Raw genomic sequence first — 19,805 nt, forward strand, 5'->3', positions numbered from 1 at the left:
CATTAGAACAAATAGCCCTGGAGAATTCTATACTGTTGGACTGGCTGATGATGTAGATATTTTCTAGTGTGTGTGTGTTGACTTTCCATAAATGGAAAAGATAGTGAACCATCTGAAAAGCAAGTGATTAATGTGTCAAGAAAAGGCAAACATTTATTATGTTCATTTTTTTTTTGTAATGTAAATGAATTTTGGGATATTGGTTGTTAAAGTAAATTACAAAGGAATCCAAAGTGTCTTGTCCATAGAACCAAATAGAAAACAGTAACAAAATGTAACCAGACTATGAAATTATCTGGTAAGTACTTTGTTCTCAAAATGCTCCACATAAAGGCTTGCTCGGTGATGGGGGGGGGGGGGGCAATGCAGTATCATCAATTTGCTGATAGATTTTTCCTGCCAAGTAAAGTAACCTGAATACACATACACCATAAATCTGAATAACTCAAAAATATCAGTGTGTGTGTGTGTGTGTGTGTTGGGGGGGGGTTAGATATTATAAATCAATAATATCTGTTAGTGGTACTTTAGTAATTAAAGAAGTGATATCAAAGTTAACAATAATTCAGAATTTTTAAGGATGTGATTTTTTTTACTAGTCACCTGAACTGACAGAATTTTTTATAAAAGTAGAGGAGTTACCAGCAAAGGGGGGGGGGGGAGGAAGTGATTTTATTAACTGTTGAGCAAGTTCATAAATTGGACTGTCTATAATATTAACTATAGGGCACAGGAAAGTACTGGATTTATAGGTGATTTATGATTTTCAGGTGTCCCATAAATACAGGGTGGTTTAATTATGAATAAATTTTAATTTGTCAATGATTTCTTTAGACCAAGAGTAACTTTTTTCAGTAATTTACGACCTGTTTTTTTTCTTTTGAGATATAGTGAGGACTTGATCAGCGATTTGGTAATTAGAATTGTCATCTAGAAAATTATGCATTTTTTTTTGTTGTAATCCTCTTGATTTGTGATAATAGCGGATCACCCTTATTGGCTTTGTAATCGCAATATTTTTAATCTTATATAATTTAGGGTTGTATATATTTCATTGTATATATAGGCAGTCTCCAGGTCACAGACGACCCGACTCACGGCATTCCGTACTTACAAATGGGTTCCTAAGGCTCCCCACAAGGATAATTAATAATTCAGGAACTAGTTTCTTTCGTGCATGTAAACAAACCCACACTTCACCATATTATTTAAGCAGCTCTTCCTTATTCGGAAGTCAAATTTAAGGGCTTGGGTCACACTTGCCATGTTTGAAGATTGGTTCTTGAACTGTTTTATTCCTGCTGTGGAACATTACTGTTCAGAAAAGAAAATTCCCTTTAAAACTCTGCTTGTGCTAGACAATGCTCCTGGATATCCAACATCTTTAGATGACCTTTACCCTAATGTAAAGGTCATATTTTTACCACCCAACACTATATCGTTACTACAGTCAATGGACCAAGGAGTTGTTCCTGCATTTAAGGCTTATTACTTATGGTGCACTTCCCCACAAGCAGTCAGGGCTACAGAAGATGATGTGATGTCCTTGAGAGAGTTCTGGAGGAATTATAACAACCGTGATGCCATCAAAAACATTGCTGATTCTTGGGAGGAAGTGAAGCAATCAACAATTAAAGGAGTGTGTGGAACAAACTGTGCCCACAATTCTATGATGATTTTCGTGGCTTCACAGAAGACGACATCGCCAAAGCCAGAAAAGCTGTGGTGGATAGTGGAAATGCACTGCAAATGGACATCAATGAAAATTATGTCACTGACTTACTAGAATCCCATCCACAAGAATTAACCAATGAAGATCTTATGGAGATAGAGAAGCAGCTGACAGAAACACAAGAACACAAAGCCCATCAAACCGTGCTTTAAACTCATTCAATCTACATTGACCTCAATGTCAGGCAATGCATTCCACTCACCAATCACACTCCATGCACAGAAACTGCTTCTTATGGCCCTGCTTGTGTTCTCTTTATACAGCTTCTAGGGATACCCCTTGTCCTATCCCATGTCCCCATTTTATAAAAAATTTCTTTCACATTAACCTGGTAACAACCCTTGATCAAATTTAAATGCCTCAATCATATCCTCTCTCTTCCTCCTACTCACCAGGCTCTGCAAACTCATTCCCTTAATCTGTCTTCATACCCAAATCCCAAACGCCATTTACCATCTTAGTCATTCTTCTCATATTTCATGTTGCCTACCCAACCTTACACTTTTCAACATTGAAGTGACAGTTCCATACTGTTTCCCACTCATATAACATATTCAAATCTTCCCATAAGGACCCTTTCCAATATATATCCTCATCATATGAAAACTACCAAATCTGTGCACAATAATCCATATGAGGCCTGGCAAGGCCTTAAACAATGGAAGTTGAACCTCTCTATTTCTGCACATCAAGATTCTCCACATCAATGCTATTATCAAAATGTGACAACTTCATAACTTGTGCAATGTGATCTCTGAACTTCAGATCCTTGCCCAGGAGACAAGAGACCACTCCAAGGTCTCTTGTCTCCTCAACTTCCTCCAAGTGTATACTTTGCATCCTATTGTTGCATACCAAATTTCAGAACCTTACACTTTTCAACATTGAAGTGACAGTTCCATACTGTTGCCTACTCATACAACATATTCAAGTCCTCCCATAAGGCCCCAATCTGTTCAATTCCTCATCACTCTCCCCAGTTTTGAATCATCTGCAAACAGTTGTATATCACCAATTAAACCCATACCAATATCATTAATATACAAATTAAATAACAATAGTCCCAAAACGGACCCCTGTGACCACTAGTGACTCTCCTCTTCTGGGACACGGCATCCCCATATATAACTTGCTGATACCTATCTGAGAGCCAGTTTCCTATCATCCAATCCCATCTGCTTCAGTTTAGTTACCAACTTGTGATGAAACAATCTATCAAAAGCCTTTGCAAAATCTAAGTATACCACCATGAATGCATCTCCCTTGTCCAATACACGCATCACCTTGTCATAGTACATAAGCAAGTTGGTAAAACATGACCTCCCTTTAACAAACCCATGCTGACAAGCATAAAGAATACCACTGTTATCAACCCACTTTTGTCACAGATCAGCCTATAATTTGTAGCCTTAGCTCTATCACCATCTTTGTGAAGTGGAACAATTTTACACTCCTTTGGGAATTAGTGCTGTTGCAAGACTCTTGTTAAACAGGTAGGCCAAGGCTGATGCTATCTCATTGGAACATTCCCTTTAGACACGTGGTAATATGTCATCAAGTCCCATTGCCTTATTGACATCTAACTTAACTCTTTATATAATTCAAATAACTCCTTAATGGTTGCTTGCCATTAAGTCTTCTTACATTTCATTCTCTACACTTGAGCTTCTGATTATTCTAGCCCATCACGATGGCCACATTACTTCAGCCATTTAGTACCACGCAACTGACAGATTACTGCATTTTTATTATCACATATAATTGTTTTGTAGTAGTAAATTGCATTTTTCAAAAGTTTTCAAATTTTACAGAGTAAGATGGGTGATTGCAAAGAGCAAAATCAGCTGATCTAGGGGTTGCTAGGTTGAAACAATCAGTCATGCCATTAAGCGGGGGATGAGGGCTAGATTTTTCTCTCATACGGTGGTGTGCGATTGGAATGGACTGCACTGTCATTGGATGTTGTGAGTGCAAGTGTGAATGAATTCAAGAATAAGTATGACAACTGGTGTGTGTGTGCAGTATGTGGCCTCCCTCGATGAGCCTCCCTCTTAATAATAATAATAAGAATAATGTGGCTTTCTGAAGGATCAGTCATGCCTTAATAATTTACTAACTTTTTATAACAGAATAACAACCGAGTTTGATAAAGGAAATGGCTACACGATGATTTTGCAAAGGAATTTGACAGAATACCACGTGGAACACTGTTGCACAAATCAGAACAAATGGGGATGGATCATCATCATCATTAGTGTTGATGATCTTCTTTATTTACTTCAATATTCCTTTCGCATATGGTCCTCATTACTCCAATTGCTCTGGTTCCTCTGTCTTTTCTAAATCCAAATTGATCATCCCCCAGAAAATACTCCACTCTATTATACAATCTTTGATTTAATCTTCTTAGCAGTACTTTGGAGGCATGTGAGAGTATGCTTATAGTTCTGTAGTCACTGCAATTAGCAGGATTGCTTTTCTTTTCAAAGTATAAGAATACTGTTTGTGAAATCTTTAGGCCATACTCCTGTTTTGGAAATGAGGTTGCAGAGTTTCCATGTTTCTGTTATACCTTTGTTCTCCAGTTGTTTTAGGATTTCACTAGGTATTCCATCCACTCCTTCCATCTTTCCACATTTTAATTCCTTAATTGCTGTTTCTACTTCTCTCTTTAGTATTTCAGGACCTCTTTCTTATGTTGAGATTTCATTTTGCTCTTCCAATTCAATTTTTGTTGGTCTTTCATTTTTTGTGTAAAGTTCTTCGATGCATTCCTTTCATCTTTCACCCTGTATTTCAATATCATAAATCAGTTTTTCTTGCTTATCTTCTAATGGCAGATTTCTTATGTTTTTTTTTTAATATTTGTAATTTCTTTTGCTTTTTCAAACATTTTATCATATCGCCCCCTTTTTTCCATTTCTTCAATTTCTTTACATTCTGTTTTTAACCATTCCTCTCTTGCTTTATCAGTTTCTCTTCTCAGTTCATTATTTAATACTTTGTATTTTCTTCTTCCCCCTTCAGTGTTTACATTTTTCTATAGTCTTCTTTCTTCCATTCTTCTTATCATTTCATTTGTAATCCATAGCTTTTTAATTCTTTTCCCTGCCACAAAACCTATCTCTTCAGCAGCTGTTTCATATATCAAGTTTTTCAGTTGATTCCATTTTGCATTAACATCCATAGTTTCTTCAGATATATTCTCTTTGTTCCTTATTTCATTTTCCAATTCTTCTCTGAATTTCCTACCTGCATCTCCTTTGAGTTTTTCTAGATTCCACTTTTTCTTGCTTTTACCTTTGTTTATTTTCTTATATCATATTCTTAATTTTCCATAACAAGCAAATTATGGTCTGAGTCAATATCAGCTCCTGGATATGTTGATATCCTTTTTATACTGTTTCTATACCTGTTTTGTATTAACATATAATCAATTTGGTATCTTGCGATATCACCTGGCATTTTCCATGTATATCTTCTTCTCTTTGGAAGTTTAAACCACGCATTACCAATGATTAGTTTGTGTCTTTTACAAAACTCTATAAGTCTTTCACCTCTCTCATTCCTTTTTCCAAGGCCATATCTTCCTGTTATTCCCTTCTCTACCTTTTCATCTACCATCGCATTCCAGTATCCCATCCAGATGGTACACCTTTTAGTTCTGTCTTCTTCCATTATCTCTTCTATTTGATTATATATCTCTTCTACTTCATTTTCATCATGGTCACTTGTGGGCATATATATCTGTATAATCATTAGGTCCACAGGCTTTGCTTTCAGTTTAATCATAATCACCCTGCCACATTTATATATTATTTTTTCGACTGAATTTTTAACCTTTACATTCAAAACAAATGCTACTCCATCCCCCATCCCCCCCCCCCCCGTGTTCTGGATGGGTATGGCACTGGTTAACACATTCATTGCCAATCACGCGATATCGCGCGATGCAAGTTCTCACCAAACGGCTAATCATGCGTTATCGCATTGACGTCGCTAAATAAAAAAATTTTAAAAATTTGGCCACCACACGAAATTCCAATTTTCAGCTTGGCAATGAAAGTGTTAAAAGGAATAAGAAGGTGGCTACTGGACATAAATCAAAAAGTGGTATATGGAGGGGCAGAATCGAAGGTGTGTGAATTGCAGAAGTTAGTTGATAGGAGAAAATGAGGGAATATGACAAAAACATTTAAGTTGTTTAAAGGATTTTATAGCACAGATGCAGAGGAAATGTTTCAGTACTTGGTTAGAGAGACCAGAACAAGGGGTCATCACTGGAAGTTGAATAAAGGTATGGTCAGTAGGGATGTGAGGACTAGATTTTTTGCTTGGAGGGTGGTGAATGAGTGGAATGGGTTGCTAGAGTCAGTTATGAGTGTTCTGTCTGTTAATGGGTTGAAGAAGAGGTATGATAGATTGTAGGGATAGATTTGTTCTCCTGCAATGAGTCTTCAGACTCCATGAAAGTGCCCATATAATAATAACAATAATAATTGCTCTCATCTGAATATTTGCAAAAGTGATGGAGAAGGTTATGAATAATCAGTTTCTTCACTGCCTGGAGACTCATCGATTAATTAGCAAACCAATATGGATTCTGCCATTCTCATTCTATAACTGACCTTGCTAACTCACCCACCTTTGGATATAGGACGTGGAAAGATTTGGAGAAACACATCTGGTCATTCTTAATATTTCAAAAGCATTCAACTATCGCTGGCAATGAGGCCTCTTAAACAAGCTACAATCTTAGGTTTTCCTCCTGAACTTTGCAATTAGAATTCCAGCTTCCTCAATGGTCGGTGTAGTGCATGTCATGGTGCATGGCTTCCTCTCATCAGATTTCTTTATCGATGCTGCAGTACCCCAGGTTCTGTAATCTCACCCATGCACTTCTTTGCATCAACAATAACCTCTCTGAGTTCAAATACTATTCATAATTTTGATGACAGTACTCTTCATTCCTCTTTCTCATTTGAGAAACCATTGTTGTCATGAAATAATAGAAACCTTAAGATCTTCCATAACCAATTACTTAAATACTAATCTCTTCACTATCCTCTCAAATGGGGTAAAGATAATATAGACAATGCCATTAAAACACAGTCCTGTCATATTACCCAGATCCTACATTAGTCCCTCATACTTTTGATAATGTTGCAATTTTCTTTAAAGACCAGTTTTCTCCTTCTTGAGCTAACTTCCACATCTAGCTTATCCTGGAATACACATATTACAAACCTCTCAGCCTCTAAAAAAAAATTTTTTTTTTTCAGTGGAGATGTCCAATGAACACTTTATTGGAGTATTTCATTGTGCAGAAGTAGATTTTAATACTGAAGGGATAGGGCAGGTTCGAGGTTTAGAGGTGCAAGAGAAGAGCGTGTTTCAAATACTGAGTACTCTGAATGTTAATAAATTTGGGACTGGATGGAATTTTGTCATGGGGTTTGAGAGAGTGAGCTAAAGAACTGACAGCTCCATTCACCTGGCTTTTCAATGAAAGTCTTGCTATGGGAAAGGTATCCAAGGAATGGAAGGAGGGTAAGATAGTGCCATTGCATAAGGGCAGTAGCAGACTGGAAGTGTCAAAGTATAGATGAGTTTGTGTTTCATCAATAGTGTTGGATTCTGAATGAAGAGAAATTAAAATTATTAATACTCCCTTCAGAATCCAACATAATCCACCATATCAAAGACTACATTTGTAGATATAATTTAATGTAAATCTCTTGTTATAAACTATTATTCATAATTACTTTTGAGTTTTTTTATTTAATTATTTAATCTAGGATATGTATAAATAATGAAAAGAACTCTGTATAAAAATAACGTTCAGATTATTTTATTTATTCCTATATATATAGTAGAAGAATTTGTGTTCATCATATTTAATTGTATATTATTTGAATTGAAAAGCCAGGTAAAATGTTATGTAATGCTTATGCTTATGTACTGCTCTAATTGTTGTCATGGAGACGGAGTTAAAAGTAGAAAGCGCGAGCGTGGTAGCGCATGAGATATGGACGTAGGATGGAATTGATATAAGCTAGACGGTGAGAACAAGTTTTGGCAGGAAAAAGGAGTGAAGGTATATAAATGGAAAGCCAGAAAAAACAGGGGAGTCGGAGAGTCGAGCAATCAGGAGTCAGCACTAGAACTGGGGAACTAGGGACTGAGTGCAGTTGGTACATTCAGCATAGCAACGGAACTCAGAACAGTACAATATAAATGAGGAAATTATTTATTAGCAGCACAGAGTTAAGTAAGAGGCTATAGTAATAGGAATTAAGTGCTGTAATTAGATCAAGAAGGATCGAGATATAAATTGACTACTCAGAATATTGATATTGACAAATGTAAGAAAGCTAAACAATGTGTAAAACTAGCTAAACAAAAGTCATGGGAGGACTTTGGCAAGAATATAGAAAATAAATATCAAGAAGGTGGCAAAATATTCTGGAGGTTGTTGAAGAAGCTTAGGAATGGAGGAAAGAGTGCTGTAAAAGGAGTTAGAGATGATAAAGGTGACATGAAAACAGGAGAAAAAGATATCCTTGAAGTATGGAGTAATTACTTTGAAAAACTGCTAAATGAAACAAGCAGTGATGACAGCACAGTGATAAAAAACACTGACCAGGCATGCAGTCAGGAATACATATCCATACTTGAAGTAGAAAAAGCCATCAAAGGCTTGAAATGTGGAAAGGCAGCAGGAGTAGATGATATTCGACCAGAAATGCTGAAGTATGGTGGTATAAAAGTCTTACAGTGGCTGCACTGCATAGTTCAAAGCCTGGACAGAGGGCCGAATTCCCGATGATTGGAGTAGAGCTCTCATAGTACCCATATATAAAAAGGGAAATAAAACTGAATGTGAGAATTACAGAGGTATTTCCCTTCTGAGTGTTCCTGGCAAGATCTATGCAAGTATACTTGAGAAATGGTTGAGAAGAATTGCGGAAGAAAAGCTTGGTGAAGAACAAGCTGGATTCAGGCCAAAAAGAGGCTGTCAGGATCAGATCTTCACTTTACAACAAATAGTCGAGAAAGAATGGGAATATAACAAAGATTTGTATTTAAGTTTTGTCGATTTGGAAAAGGCATATGACAAGGTGCCAAGAAAGAAGCTATTCAAAACACTGCAGTTATATGGTGTCAATGGGGCATTATATCAAGCAATACTTAGTCTTTATTTGAGTTGTATATCAGCAGTTAGAATTGAAGGAAGTACAGGAAGATGGTTTAATGTTAAATCTGGTGTGAGACAAGGATGTACATTATCCCCTCTGTTATTCATTATCTATATGGATCACATTATGAAGGAAAGTGCTATTAAACCTGATATCAAAATTGGAGATGTTAATGTCAGTACTTTGCTTTATGTGGACGATGTTATACTTCTGAATAAATCCACTACAAGTCTGTAAGATTCTCTGACTAAATTGAATAACTGTTGTAATAGATATGGTATGAAGGTCAGCAATAAAAAGACAAAGACAATGAAAATAGGCAGAATCATTGAAAATGTCAACTGCGTTGTGAACGGAGAACCTGTGGAACAAGTAAAACATTTCAGCTACTTAGGCACGATTTTTAGTGAAGATGGTAAATTAAATATGGAAATAGACAACAGAATCAACAAAACTGGTATGGTGGGAAGTCAATTGAATAAATTCATATGGAATAAGAGAGAAATTAGTCGGAACACTAAATTAGCTTAAGTAGTATATGAGGAATAAGTGAATTTTCTAGTATAAGACAGTGTTCAAACCAGTTTTAACTTATCGATCTGAGAGCTGGGTCAGAAGTAAAACACTTGACCAAAGACTAGAGACCGCAGATATGAGAGTCCTGAGAAAGATTAGAGGCGTGAACAGACGTCATCAATGGCAATATCATATTAAAAATAAGGATATTAGGAAAGAACTTGACATTGTCAGCATCCAGGAATGCGTTAGCAGAGCTAATCTCAGGTGGTATGGTCACTTAAATAGAATGGGAGAGGAAAGATTAGCAAAACAAGTTTTCCTGCCAGGTTGGCAGGAAAACGACCCAGAGGAAGACCAAGGTATAGGTGGATTGATACGGTACAAAGTGCCTTAGACAATAGAAATATAAGATCTGATAATGTCGGAGTCTTGACAAGCAACAGACTGATATGGAGGAAAATTGTAGATAGGAAGTTAGTAATGATGAAAATTTTTCATGTAGTACTGTCATATCCTGTACACCCCTTGAGGGTACATGGCAGGAATTTGATGATGATGAATATTGATAAGGAATTCTGAAGTTAATGTTGAAATCCAGAGCTTCCAAGGAAGATTAGTGGAAGGCTGATTCTAATGCAAAATAGTATATTAGGAATAAGTGAATTTTCTAGTACAAGTGTGTCTGCATTTGTGATGTGCTGAGATTAATGATTAAGTTATTTTAAAGAAGATTACTTTTGAAATGTGTAGCTCCAGTGTGATAGTTAACTAAGGTTTTAAGTGTGCCTCAGTGAATAATATGTGCAAGGATTTATTCTGGTAAGAACAGTTGTAATTTATAGCATTTTAGAATGAAGATATAAGAATTAACTCCTCCTGTTAAATCCTAATATTAACTGTGGTGCTTATGCTGAAATTAACCGAAGCTAGAAGATTAATAGTCTTCCCCCCTTAAAGTGATAACTACCTCTTGACTGAACTATGTGATTTCTGACTAAAGGATAATTAGAGAATACAATTGTGAAAATATTTGCTGTGAATTTCAGTGATATTGAACTTTAGAAATATCTTTATTTGTTAGGGAGAAATCAGATTTTAAAGACTCAATGTTTGATACCAAGAGTTGAGTGAATGTTATGAGTTATTGAACAGAGTTATTTTTGCATTATCTTATATCCAAAGTATGCTTATGTTTATATTATATAACCCTGCATTAAATGTTTTGTTTTACTGATTTCAATTTGTTGTTAGCCTGATTCTTTTTCACTGTACTGTTTCATAAAATTATCGGACCTAGCGGGAACCTTAATGTTGATGTTAAACTCGGCCTATATATAAAAATTAGACTGCTAAAGTTAACTGATACTTGATTCCACTATTTTGCATAGACTAATCTGAATATAGAGTGGCGCAGTATAATAGAAATTTCCCTATATTTGGATTAGTAATCAACATACAATTAATTAACCTTATTAAGAACAACATTAAAACAAGATGGCAGATCAAAAGACAGGATGTACTATTACTACTATGGATGGACGATCCAACAATAGTTGTTAAGATCTTGAAGAAATTAGTGAGGGACCTTATACAGCGTTGAGCAGATGAGGGTAATGTTAACTGCGAGAGTCAACATGGATTTGTTAAGGAGCACTCTTGCTTTAATAATATGATTGCCTTTTACAATAATGTGACAAGAGCAGTTGACAAGAGAAAAGGCATATTCTGCCATTTTTTGGGATTTTGCAAAGGCATTTGACAGGGTGCCACATGATAAGCTGATATTTAAGTTGCAGCACATGGGTTTACATGTCAGGTTAGTCAACTGGATTCAGGATTGGCTATCTGATAGGTATCAGAGAGTTGTGTGTGGTGTGGCAATATCAAGGAGGCAAAGATTACAAGTGGGGGGGTCCCACAGGGTTCAGTACTGGGACCTGTATTATTTAACCTTTATATCAATGACAGTGTTAATGGATTGCAGGGGGATATTCAGTTGTTTCCAGATGATGTGAAGTTAGGATATTCTGGAGGTTGTTGAAAAAGCTCAGAAATGGAGGAAAGAGTGCTGGTAAAGGGAATTAGAGATGATAATGGTGACATGAAAACAGGAGAAAAAGATATCCTTGAAGTATGGGGTAATTACTTCAAAAAAATTGCTAAATGAAACAAGCAGTGGTAAAAAACACTGACCAGGCATGCAGTCAGGAATACATATCTACACTTGAAGTAGAAAAAGCCATCAAAAGCCTGAAATGCGGAAAGAGAGCAGCAGCAGATGATATTCGATCAGAAATGCTCAAGTATGGAGGTATAAAAGTCTTACAGTGGCTGCACTACATAGTTCAGAAGGCCTGGACAGAGGGACAAATTCCAGATGATTGGAGTAGAGCTCTCATAGTACCCATATATAAAAAGGGAAATAAAATTGAATATGAGAATTATAGAGGTATTTCTCGACTGAGTGTCCCTGGTATGATATATGTAAGTATACTTGAGAAACAGTTAAGAAGAATTATGGAAAGCTTGGTGAAGAACAAGTTGGATTCAGGCCAAATAGAAGCTCTCAGGATCAGATTTTCACTTTACGACAGATAGTTGAGAAATCATGGGAATATAACAAAGATCTGTATTTAAGTTCTGTAGATCTGGAAAAGGCCTATGACAAGGTGCCAAGAGAGAAGCTATTCGAGAGAAGTTATATAGTGTCAATGGGACATTATATCAAGCAATACTTAGTCTTTGAGTTGTAAGTCAGCAGTTAGAATTCAAGGAAGTACAGGAAAGTGGTTAAATGTTAAATCTGGTGTCAGACAAAGATGTACATCATCCTCTCTGTTATTCATTATCTATATGGATCACATTATGAAAGAAAGTGGTAATAAACCTGATATCACAAATTGGACATGTTAATCTCAGCTCTTCACTTTATGTGGATGATGTTATACTTCTAAATAAATCCACTGCAAGTCTGCAAGATTACCGGACTAAATTGAATAACTGTTGTAATAGATATGGTATGAAGGTCAGCATTAAAAAGACAAAGAAAATAGGCAGAAACATTGAAATTATCAACTACATTGTGAATGGAGAACCTATAGAACAAGTAAAACATTCCAGCTACTTAGGCACGATTTTTAGTGAAGATTATTATTATTATTATTATTAAACAAGACCTCATGGAGTCAAAGACTCATCTAGGAGGTCCTTTTATCTCACACACATCTCATCATACCGCGTCTTAAACATTCAAACTCCTTGCAGACACCACACTCTCAGGCAAGGCATTCCAATCACTCACAACTCTGCACGAAAAAAACCTGCCTCTCACTCCCCTACTCACACCCTCTTTATACAGTTTCCAGGGATGACCTCTGGTTCTCCCCTGATCTCCCACTATTCTCTGTAGAACTTCTCCACCATTGATCCTATAACAACCCCTTACCAACTTGTAGGTCTCTATCATATCTCCCCTCTTCCTTCTCTCCACTAGACTCTGCAAATTACATCTTTTCAATCTTTCCTCATACTCGACATTCCAGAGGTCAGAAACTACCTTAGTCAGTCGCCTTTGGACCCTTTCCAACATCTCTTCATCCTTCTGAAAACCAGGTGACCAAATCTGGGCACAATAGTCCATCTGTGGCCTAATCAAAGCTTTATACAATGGAACAAGAATCTCCCTACTTCTACACGTCAGTGTCCTCCGCATCATTCCCAGAAGTCTTTCTGTTGTCTTCACAATTTTGGCGATGTGTCCCCTAAATTTTAGATCCTTATCCACTATCACCCCCAGATCTCTTATTTCCTCTACTTCCAACAATATATTCTCACCAAGCATAAATTCTGCATCCCATCTTTGTTTTCCAAATTTTAAAACCTTACATTTTGCAACATTGAACTCACATCCCCATTTGCTTGCCCAATCACTCAATTTATTCAAGTCTTCTTGCAAGGCCACAACATCTTCATTACTCTTTATGGTTCGTCCCAACTTTGCATCATCTGCAAACAACTGAATATCTCCATCTAAATCTTCGCCAATATCATTAATATACAAGTTAAATAGTAATGGCCCTAAAACAGATCCCTGAGGCACTCCACTAGTGACTTTCCTTTTCCTGGATATTGCACCCCCAATACACAACTTGTTGATACCTATCAGATAGCCAGTCTCCAATCCAATGCACTAATCTAATATCCAACCCCATCTGCTCTAGTTTGACTGTCAACTTATCATGAGGTACTCTATCAAAAGCTTTTGCGAAATCCAAGTATATTACTGTATATCCTTCTCCTCTGTCCAAGGAAGCAGTCACTTTATTGTAATAAGTAAGTAGATTACTAAAACATGACCTCCCTTTAGCAAATCCATGCTGTCCATCAAAGATTATACCATTGTTGTCAACCCAACTCTGGATCCTAGTTCTCACAAGCTTCTCCAACAACTTAACCACAACACCTGACACACAGATAGGCCTATAGTTTGATGCTTGAGTTCGATCACCTCCTTTATGAAGTGGCACAATCTTGCCCTCCTTCCACTCTTTAGGGACTTGACTGAGTGCAAGACTCGTATTAAAAAAATATGTCAAGGCAGGTGTCAACTCTCTGGCACATTCCTTCAGAATACGCGGTGATATATTATCAAGTCCCAAAGCCTTATTTACATCTAGTTTACTCAACTCCCCAAACACCTCTTTCTCACTTACAGTCAGTCTCTCCTCCCCATCATCAACTGCTTTCAATCTCTCCATGAAGTCACATTCACAAGATTGAAAGATCTTTATGAACTGCTCATTAAGTATCTCCACCACACATTCTGCAACAGCTGTCTTTATACCATTTTCGCCAATCAATGTCATCCTTCCATAATCATTCTTTCTTTTGCTGGCTACATATCGAAAGAACTCCCTATGATTCTTTTTAGCTTCATTAGCTAACTGCTGTTCATACCTCTCTTTAGCTACTCTCACCAACCAAGTCACCCTCCTTGCCTGGTCTTTGTAGACCTCATGAAATTGGTTACTTCCACTTCTCTTATGCTGCCTCCACAATGCCCTTTTTCTCTGTATTGCATGCTTAATCTCTTTATTCATCCATCTCACACCTACCTTATTTAACCTTCTCACCCATGGTATACATTTAGACATTGCATCTACTAAATATTTTTTGAAAATCCCCCAAGCTGCATTGATCTCTTTTCCAGCTAACTCCTCATTCCATGCTACACCTGCAAGCTGTCTCCTGAGCTCTTCATAATCACCCCCCTTGTAGATATTAAATTAAATATGTAAATAGACAACAGAATCAACAAATATGGTATGGTAGGAAGTCAACTGAATAAATTTATATGGAATAAGAGAGAAATTAGCCAAAACACTAAATTAGCTGTATACAAGACAGTATTCAAGCCAATTTTAACTTATGTAACTGAGAGCTGGGTCAGAAGTAAAACACTTGACCAAAGACTAGAGACTGCTGATATGCTGATATGAGAGTCCTGAGAAAGATTAGGGGCATGAACAGATGGCATCAATGGCAATATCATATTTAAAAAGAGGATATTAGGAAACAACTCGACACTGTCAGCATCCGGGAATGCGTTAGCAGAGCTATTCTCAAGTGGTAATGTCACTTAAACAGAATGGGAGAGGAAAGATTAGTAAAACAAGTGTTCTCTGCTAGGTTGGCAGGAAAAGACCCAGAGGAAAACCAAAACATAGGTGGATTGATATAATAAAAAAGTGTCTTAGAAGATAGAAATATAAGATCTGATAATTTTGGAGTTGACAGGTTACAGACTGATTTGGAGGAAAATTGTAGATTGTAGATAGGAAGTTAGTAATGATGTAGTTTTTCATGTAGTACTATCATATCCTGCACATCCCTTGAGGGTATATAAATCAGGAATTTGATGATGATGATAGGCAGGATTATTAGTAATCGTGCAGATGTGGCAACCCTGCAAGAGGATTTGAATAAACTCGACAGATGGGCAATGAATAGGGGGTGTCAGTTTAATGCAGCAAAATGTAGTCTTGAGGTTTGGGATACATGGATGAGAGACTGCATGCAGGAGCTGTACTGGAGGACGTGGAGGAGACAAGAGATCTGGGGGTGATGATTAATAGAAACCTGAAATTCAAGGAACATATTGCAAAGGTGGTGAAGGTAACCCAGAGGACTGCTGCAATACTGAGAAGGATGCTGACCTGCAGAGATAAACAGTTATCATTCCATTGTATAAGACCCTGATCAGACCACACTTGGACTATTGTTCTCAAATTTGGTCTCCAGGATTTGAATGGGATAAATTAACTGTGGAAAGGATACTGAGGCAGATAACAAAGATAGTTTCAGGACTGTGCAATGTTAGTTATGAGGATCGGATGAGAGAATGTGGACTGCAGAGATTTCTAGATAGAATAAGGAGAAGCGATATGATTGCGACTTTCAAACTGTTGAGAGGTAGATACAGGATTGACACTGTGGAGTTCTTTTGCAGGGGGGGGAGCGAGGACAAGGGGCCATCCCTCGAGTGAGCAAGAGGGTGAGTAGTGGTTTCTTTGCATGGAGAGTGGTTGGACAGTGGAATGCATTGCCTGACAGAGTGCATGAACGGCCAATGAGTTCAAGGAGTGGTATGATAGACTTTGTGTTTTCTATGAGGGACCTCCCATGATGAGTCTTTTGACTCCATGGAGGCCTGAATAATAATAATAATAATAATAATTAAACATTACTTTTCTACTTCTCAACTCCTAACACTTTAGAAATCTCCAATCCAGTCAACCTTAGAACATTGTTCTATTTGGGGTAGGCACTCATAGCCTCCCTAATGTATACAGAAGAAGAAGAAGACAACACCAAGTAGTAGATAATCTCATTAAACTCCTCTAGTCACTTTCTCATAGGTACTGTTTCTCTACTTTTAGGAATTCAATGTGCATGCTCCACTATCATTCTTCCACTTTCTTGTGATCATGTAAACACTAGAGTAGACACTGGTCAATATCTGCAAACAGTTCAACTCCAAGCAAAGCAAACCAACATCTCATTTTCCTTCATTCCATCACCTTTGTTTTTTGGAACAGCCTTTCCCATAGCTGCAATCCCCAGCTTTTCCAGAAACTTGTTAATAAATTCTTTCCCCTTAATCACTTGCCCATACATGGTACTGCTGTGTTATTGGTCTTGTGGCCCTCTCGTGTGTGGGGGTCAACACACACACACACACACACACACACACATATATATATATTTAAATCTACCAAACTAAACTTTATGTTTTCCCATTTTTTTAAGGACTCCAGCCACTCTTCAAGAAACAAGCTGATTCCTTAATAGGGGAATTCTTCCTTCCTTCTTAAAACACTTGTCCACACCTGGCACTGACATTTTGCAAACTCTGAGTTTATGTATATATTATGTTCATATTCCTGGTTTTAATATAATGTTTCCATTACTTGCAGATTTTCAGTGGTGTATTAATTATATTTTAAAAAAATCCTTAAATATATATTTGATAATGACAAAATGCATGCAATTTAGTTATATATGTCAGTAAATTTATCAAATATCATATTTCAGAAAAAAATTATATTTTCTAAATCACTCTCTATTGAGAATATAATTTCCACTACCCACAATAACATGCAAAATGATTAAATCCCATTTGACAACTTGTGTCATTCTAATAAAAATAAAAAAATAATGATAAGTAAAAGGCTCTCCAACTCTATATATCACATGATAAACTATTTAATGGTAATGAAAAAAATCACTGAATGACAAATCTTCCCATAATTTTTTTACAATGACAAATCCTCCCACAATGCCCATTTATATGGTATATTTGATTTCATTTGATTAAACACTTTTCAAAACTGAAATGCACCAAACAAGTCCGCATATCCAGTTAACGTAACTTAAATTCTCCATTTTATCCAAATAGTACGTAAACATACACCTCAGCAAAAACATTAAATCTCACAGGCTTAAAAATTTTGTTTTATTGTTATACATACTGTTTATAGCAATTTGATTTTAGTACACCTCCTTTAAGAACTTGACCATAAATTTAAATACCTTACCAGCTGGATATTTTCATATCGTCTAAGCAGAGCGTAATATTTCTTTTCATAAGGATCGATAATCTCGTTGCTTTCGGATTTGGATCCTTCACCCTCAGTCTCTACAACTTCAACTTTGATTTCGAATTTCATATTATTCATTCGATTATAATCAAACTTCTCATGATCAGTTTCATCTGTCAGCTGAGGTTTTATATCCTGTAAAGAGAGAAGCTGAGGTTTTACATCCTGTAAAGAAAGAAGCTGAGGCTTTGCATCTTGAAGAGTAAGAAGATTAGGTTTCACATCCGGTAAATCCTCCTCACCTGACTCCATCATATTCACTAATATAATACCGACATCTAGATATTAAATGTGAAAAATTTGAAACACAACAGCCGATGATTATCTTTGTACTGACACTAATACAGTCAGCGCCTTGCGGAATTTTACGAAACAAAAGTAGATTTTTATTGACTCCAATACAAATAAGAATCAAAAATTGAAATGTGTGAGGAAGCATTGTTCCCGTAAATCCCGCAGTGATAAAAAATATACAAAATCAATAATTGAATATCCTTTCTTTTAATAATCGGCTTCCAAGAAGAAAAATAAAGTAATATTATTACCATTATAGTGAAGCGGATGGACAGGATCGAAATTCAGATTTCTTATCCCACAAAATATGCGAAATACTCCAAACACAAATAGCAGACTAAATATACTCAGTTTTGTGCTTCAATCCATTCAAACCAAATCCATAACTCAGATTTTTAATTTTGGTTTTAGTTGTTTTGGATGTCGCAGCAATTAAGGCTATGAGGCCAGTGAATTAAGTCTGTAAATTGCTTGTTTTCTTCTGGCGGTTTGCCTGTTTTGTAAATTAAAACAACGCTGATTTCAAGGGATAGGGACGTACAACCTTCTTACAAGACTGCCTTACTTGCCTTCAATTCGAAAGCCCATATAAAGGTTCTGCATATCCTGGATGGGATTCAACCCAAGGCCTTCCAACTAAAGGGCATCGTTTATACCCATGAGTCAAATTATTGAAAGAATTATAAGCATGTTAACACAAGAATCGAAAGTAGAACGATTTATTTTGAATGATCAGTTGTTTGTATTCTACCTTGTAAAAACTGTTCCTATCAAGCTACTGAGAATAGTCTATTAGTTTCAGACTGAAATATTTGGCAAACATTAAAATATTCTTGTGTTAACGTGTTTATAATTCTTAATTTAATGTCACAAGTGTCTCTCAAGAATAAATTATTGAAAGGATTTAAAGTATACGATATGATGATCAAAATCCGATGCTGCTAATGTCACTAGAAAGTGTTGCATTAGAAACAAAAGAGATTATTCCAGTTTCTTCAGGAAAAAAAACATTGAAGGCCTCTGGCCATTTATATTCCATCCAATACAAGTATTCTATCCAATCCTGTGGCCTCGCCATGTGTGTTCAAGGGACCGGTTGCCTGTTTTGGGGGATGAAAAACCCGAGTTACCAGGAGAAGAACCCTCCACCTCTGTTTGAGATAGGTTAACTCACATTTAATCGAAAGAGACCAGATAATGGTTACTCATGGACAGGAATCGAACTCAGGTCTTTCCAACCAAAGGACTTCGTTTATATGAGACTTTTTTTTCGATAACGTTCTCAAAGAGTCAATCTGTAACAGGGGTAGTAGGTTTCTCTCCCAGAGCTCCTGTTTTAAACCTCGCATCTTAGACAAACTGACCTTAGTGCTCACATTGTTTCAGAGAGTGCACACATTTCAGTTTAAGATCACAACAGGGTACTAGATGGCTGATGTACTTACTCTTCAATGCCTAGAGATTATTATTAATAGCCATGATTTCTGTCCTGTCAGTGATCCTAACAGATACTTCGCAACCGTAACTTGAGGATAAGGTGGTTAACCCTATGTCTCCCGATGTGTCCTATGCCTATAGATGCATGTGTTCATGAGACCGATTTGCCTGCTCGGGGTGAACGAAAAACCCCAGTTTTTGGGTGAAAAAACAACCCCCACCTCCTCACATTATTATTTCGGACAGTAAAATATCCTGTTAGGATTAGGTACCGAGAGATGGCAGCACTTGCTTAAAGGTCTCTTCATTGATAACGCTTAAAATTAATGAGAGTCAATATTATTACTATTATTATTATTATTATTGCGCAGGTACCTTCATGGTAGGCTTACCATACGTACCGTTTTGAACGGGAAAGTACTGTTTTTTTCGTATTATTTCCCGGCTGTCCCGTCGTTTTAATAA

At 36.7% G+C, this 19,805-nt stretch overlaps 1 protein-coding gene across 2 annotated transcripts in view; it reads right to left on the bottom strand.

Moving 5' to 3' along the window:
• LOC150095014 (uncharacterized) overlaps positions 1–17,925 on the bottom strand; it is an 84,905-nt gene extending 66,980 nt beyond the window's left edge. For both annotated transcript variants that reach the window (XM_090411460.1, XM_090411461.1), the window contains exon 1: positions 17,547–17,925. In XM_090411460.1, coding sequence (XP_090267586.1) covers positions 17,547–17,864 — 318 coding nt within the window. In that variant the 5' untranslated portion in view covers positions 17,865–17,925. The remainder of the gene's footprint in view (positions 1–17,546) is intronic.
• Positions 17,926–19,805: the final 1,880 nt, after the last annotated feature.

This window comes from Typopeltis vanoorti, chromosome 21, assembly GCF_054136105.1.
Source record: "Typopeltis vanoorti isolate ZY-2024b chromosome 21, IOZ_Tvanoo_1.0, whole genome shotgun sequence".
Taxonomy (NCBI): Eukaryota; Metazoa; Arthropoda; class Arachnida; order Uropygi; family Thelyphonidae; genus Typopeltis; species Typopeltis vanoorti.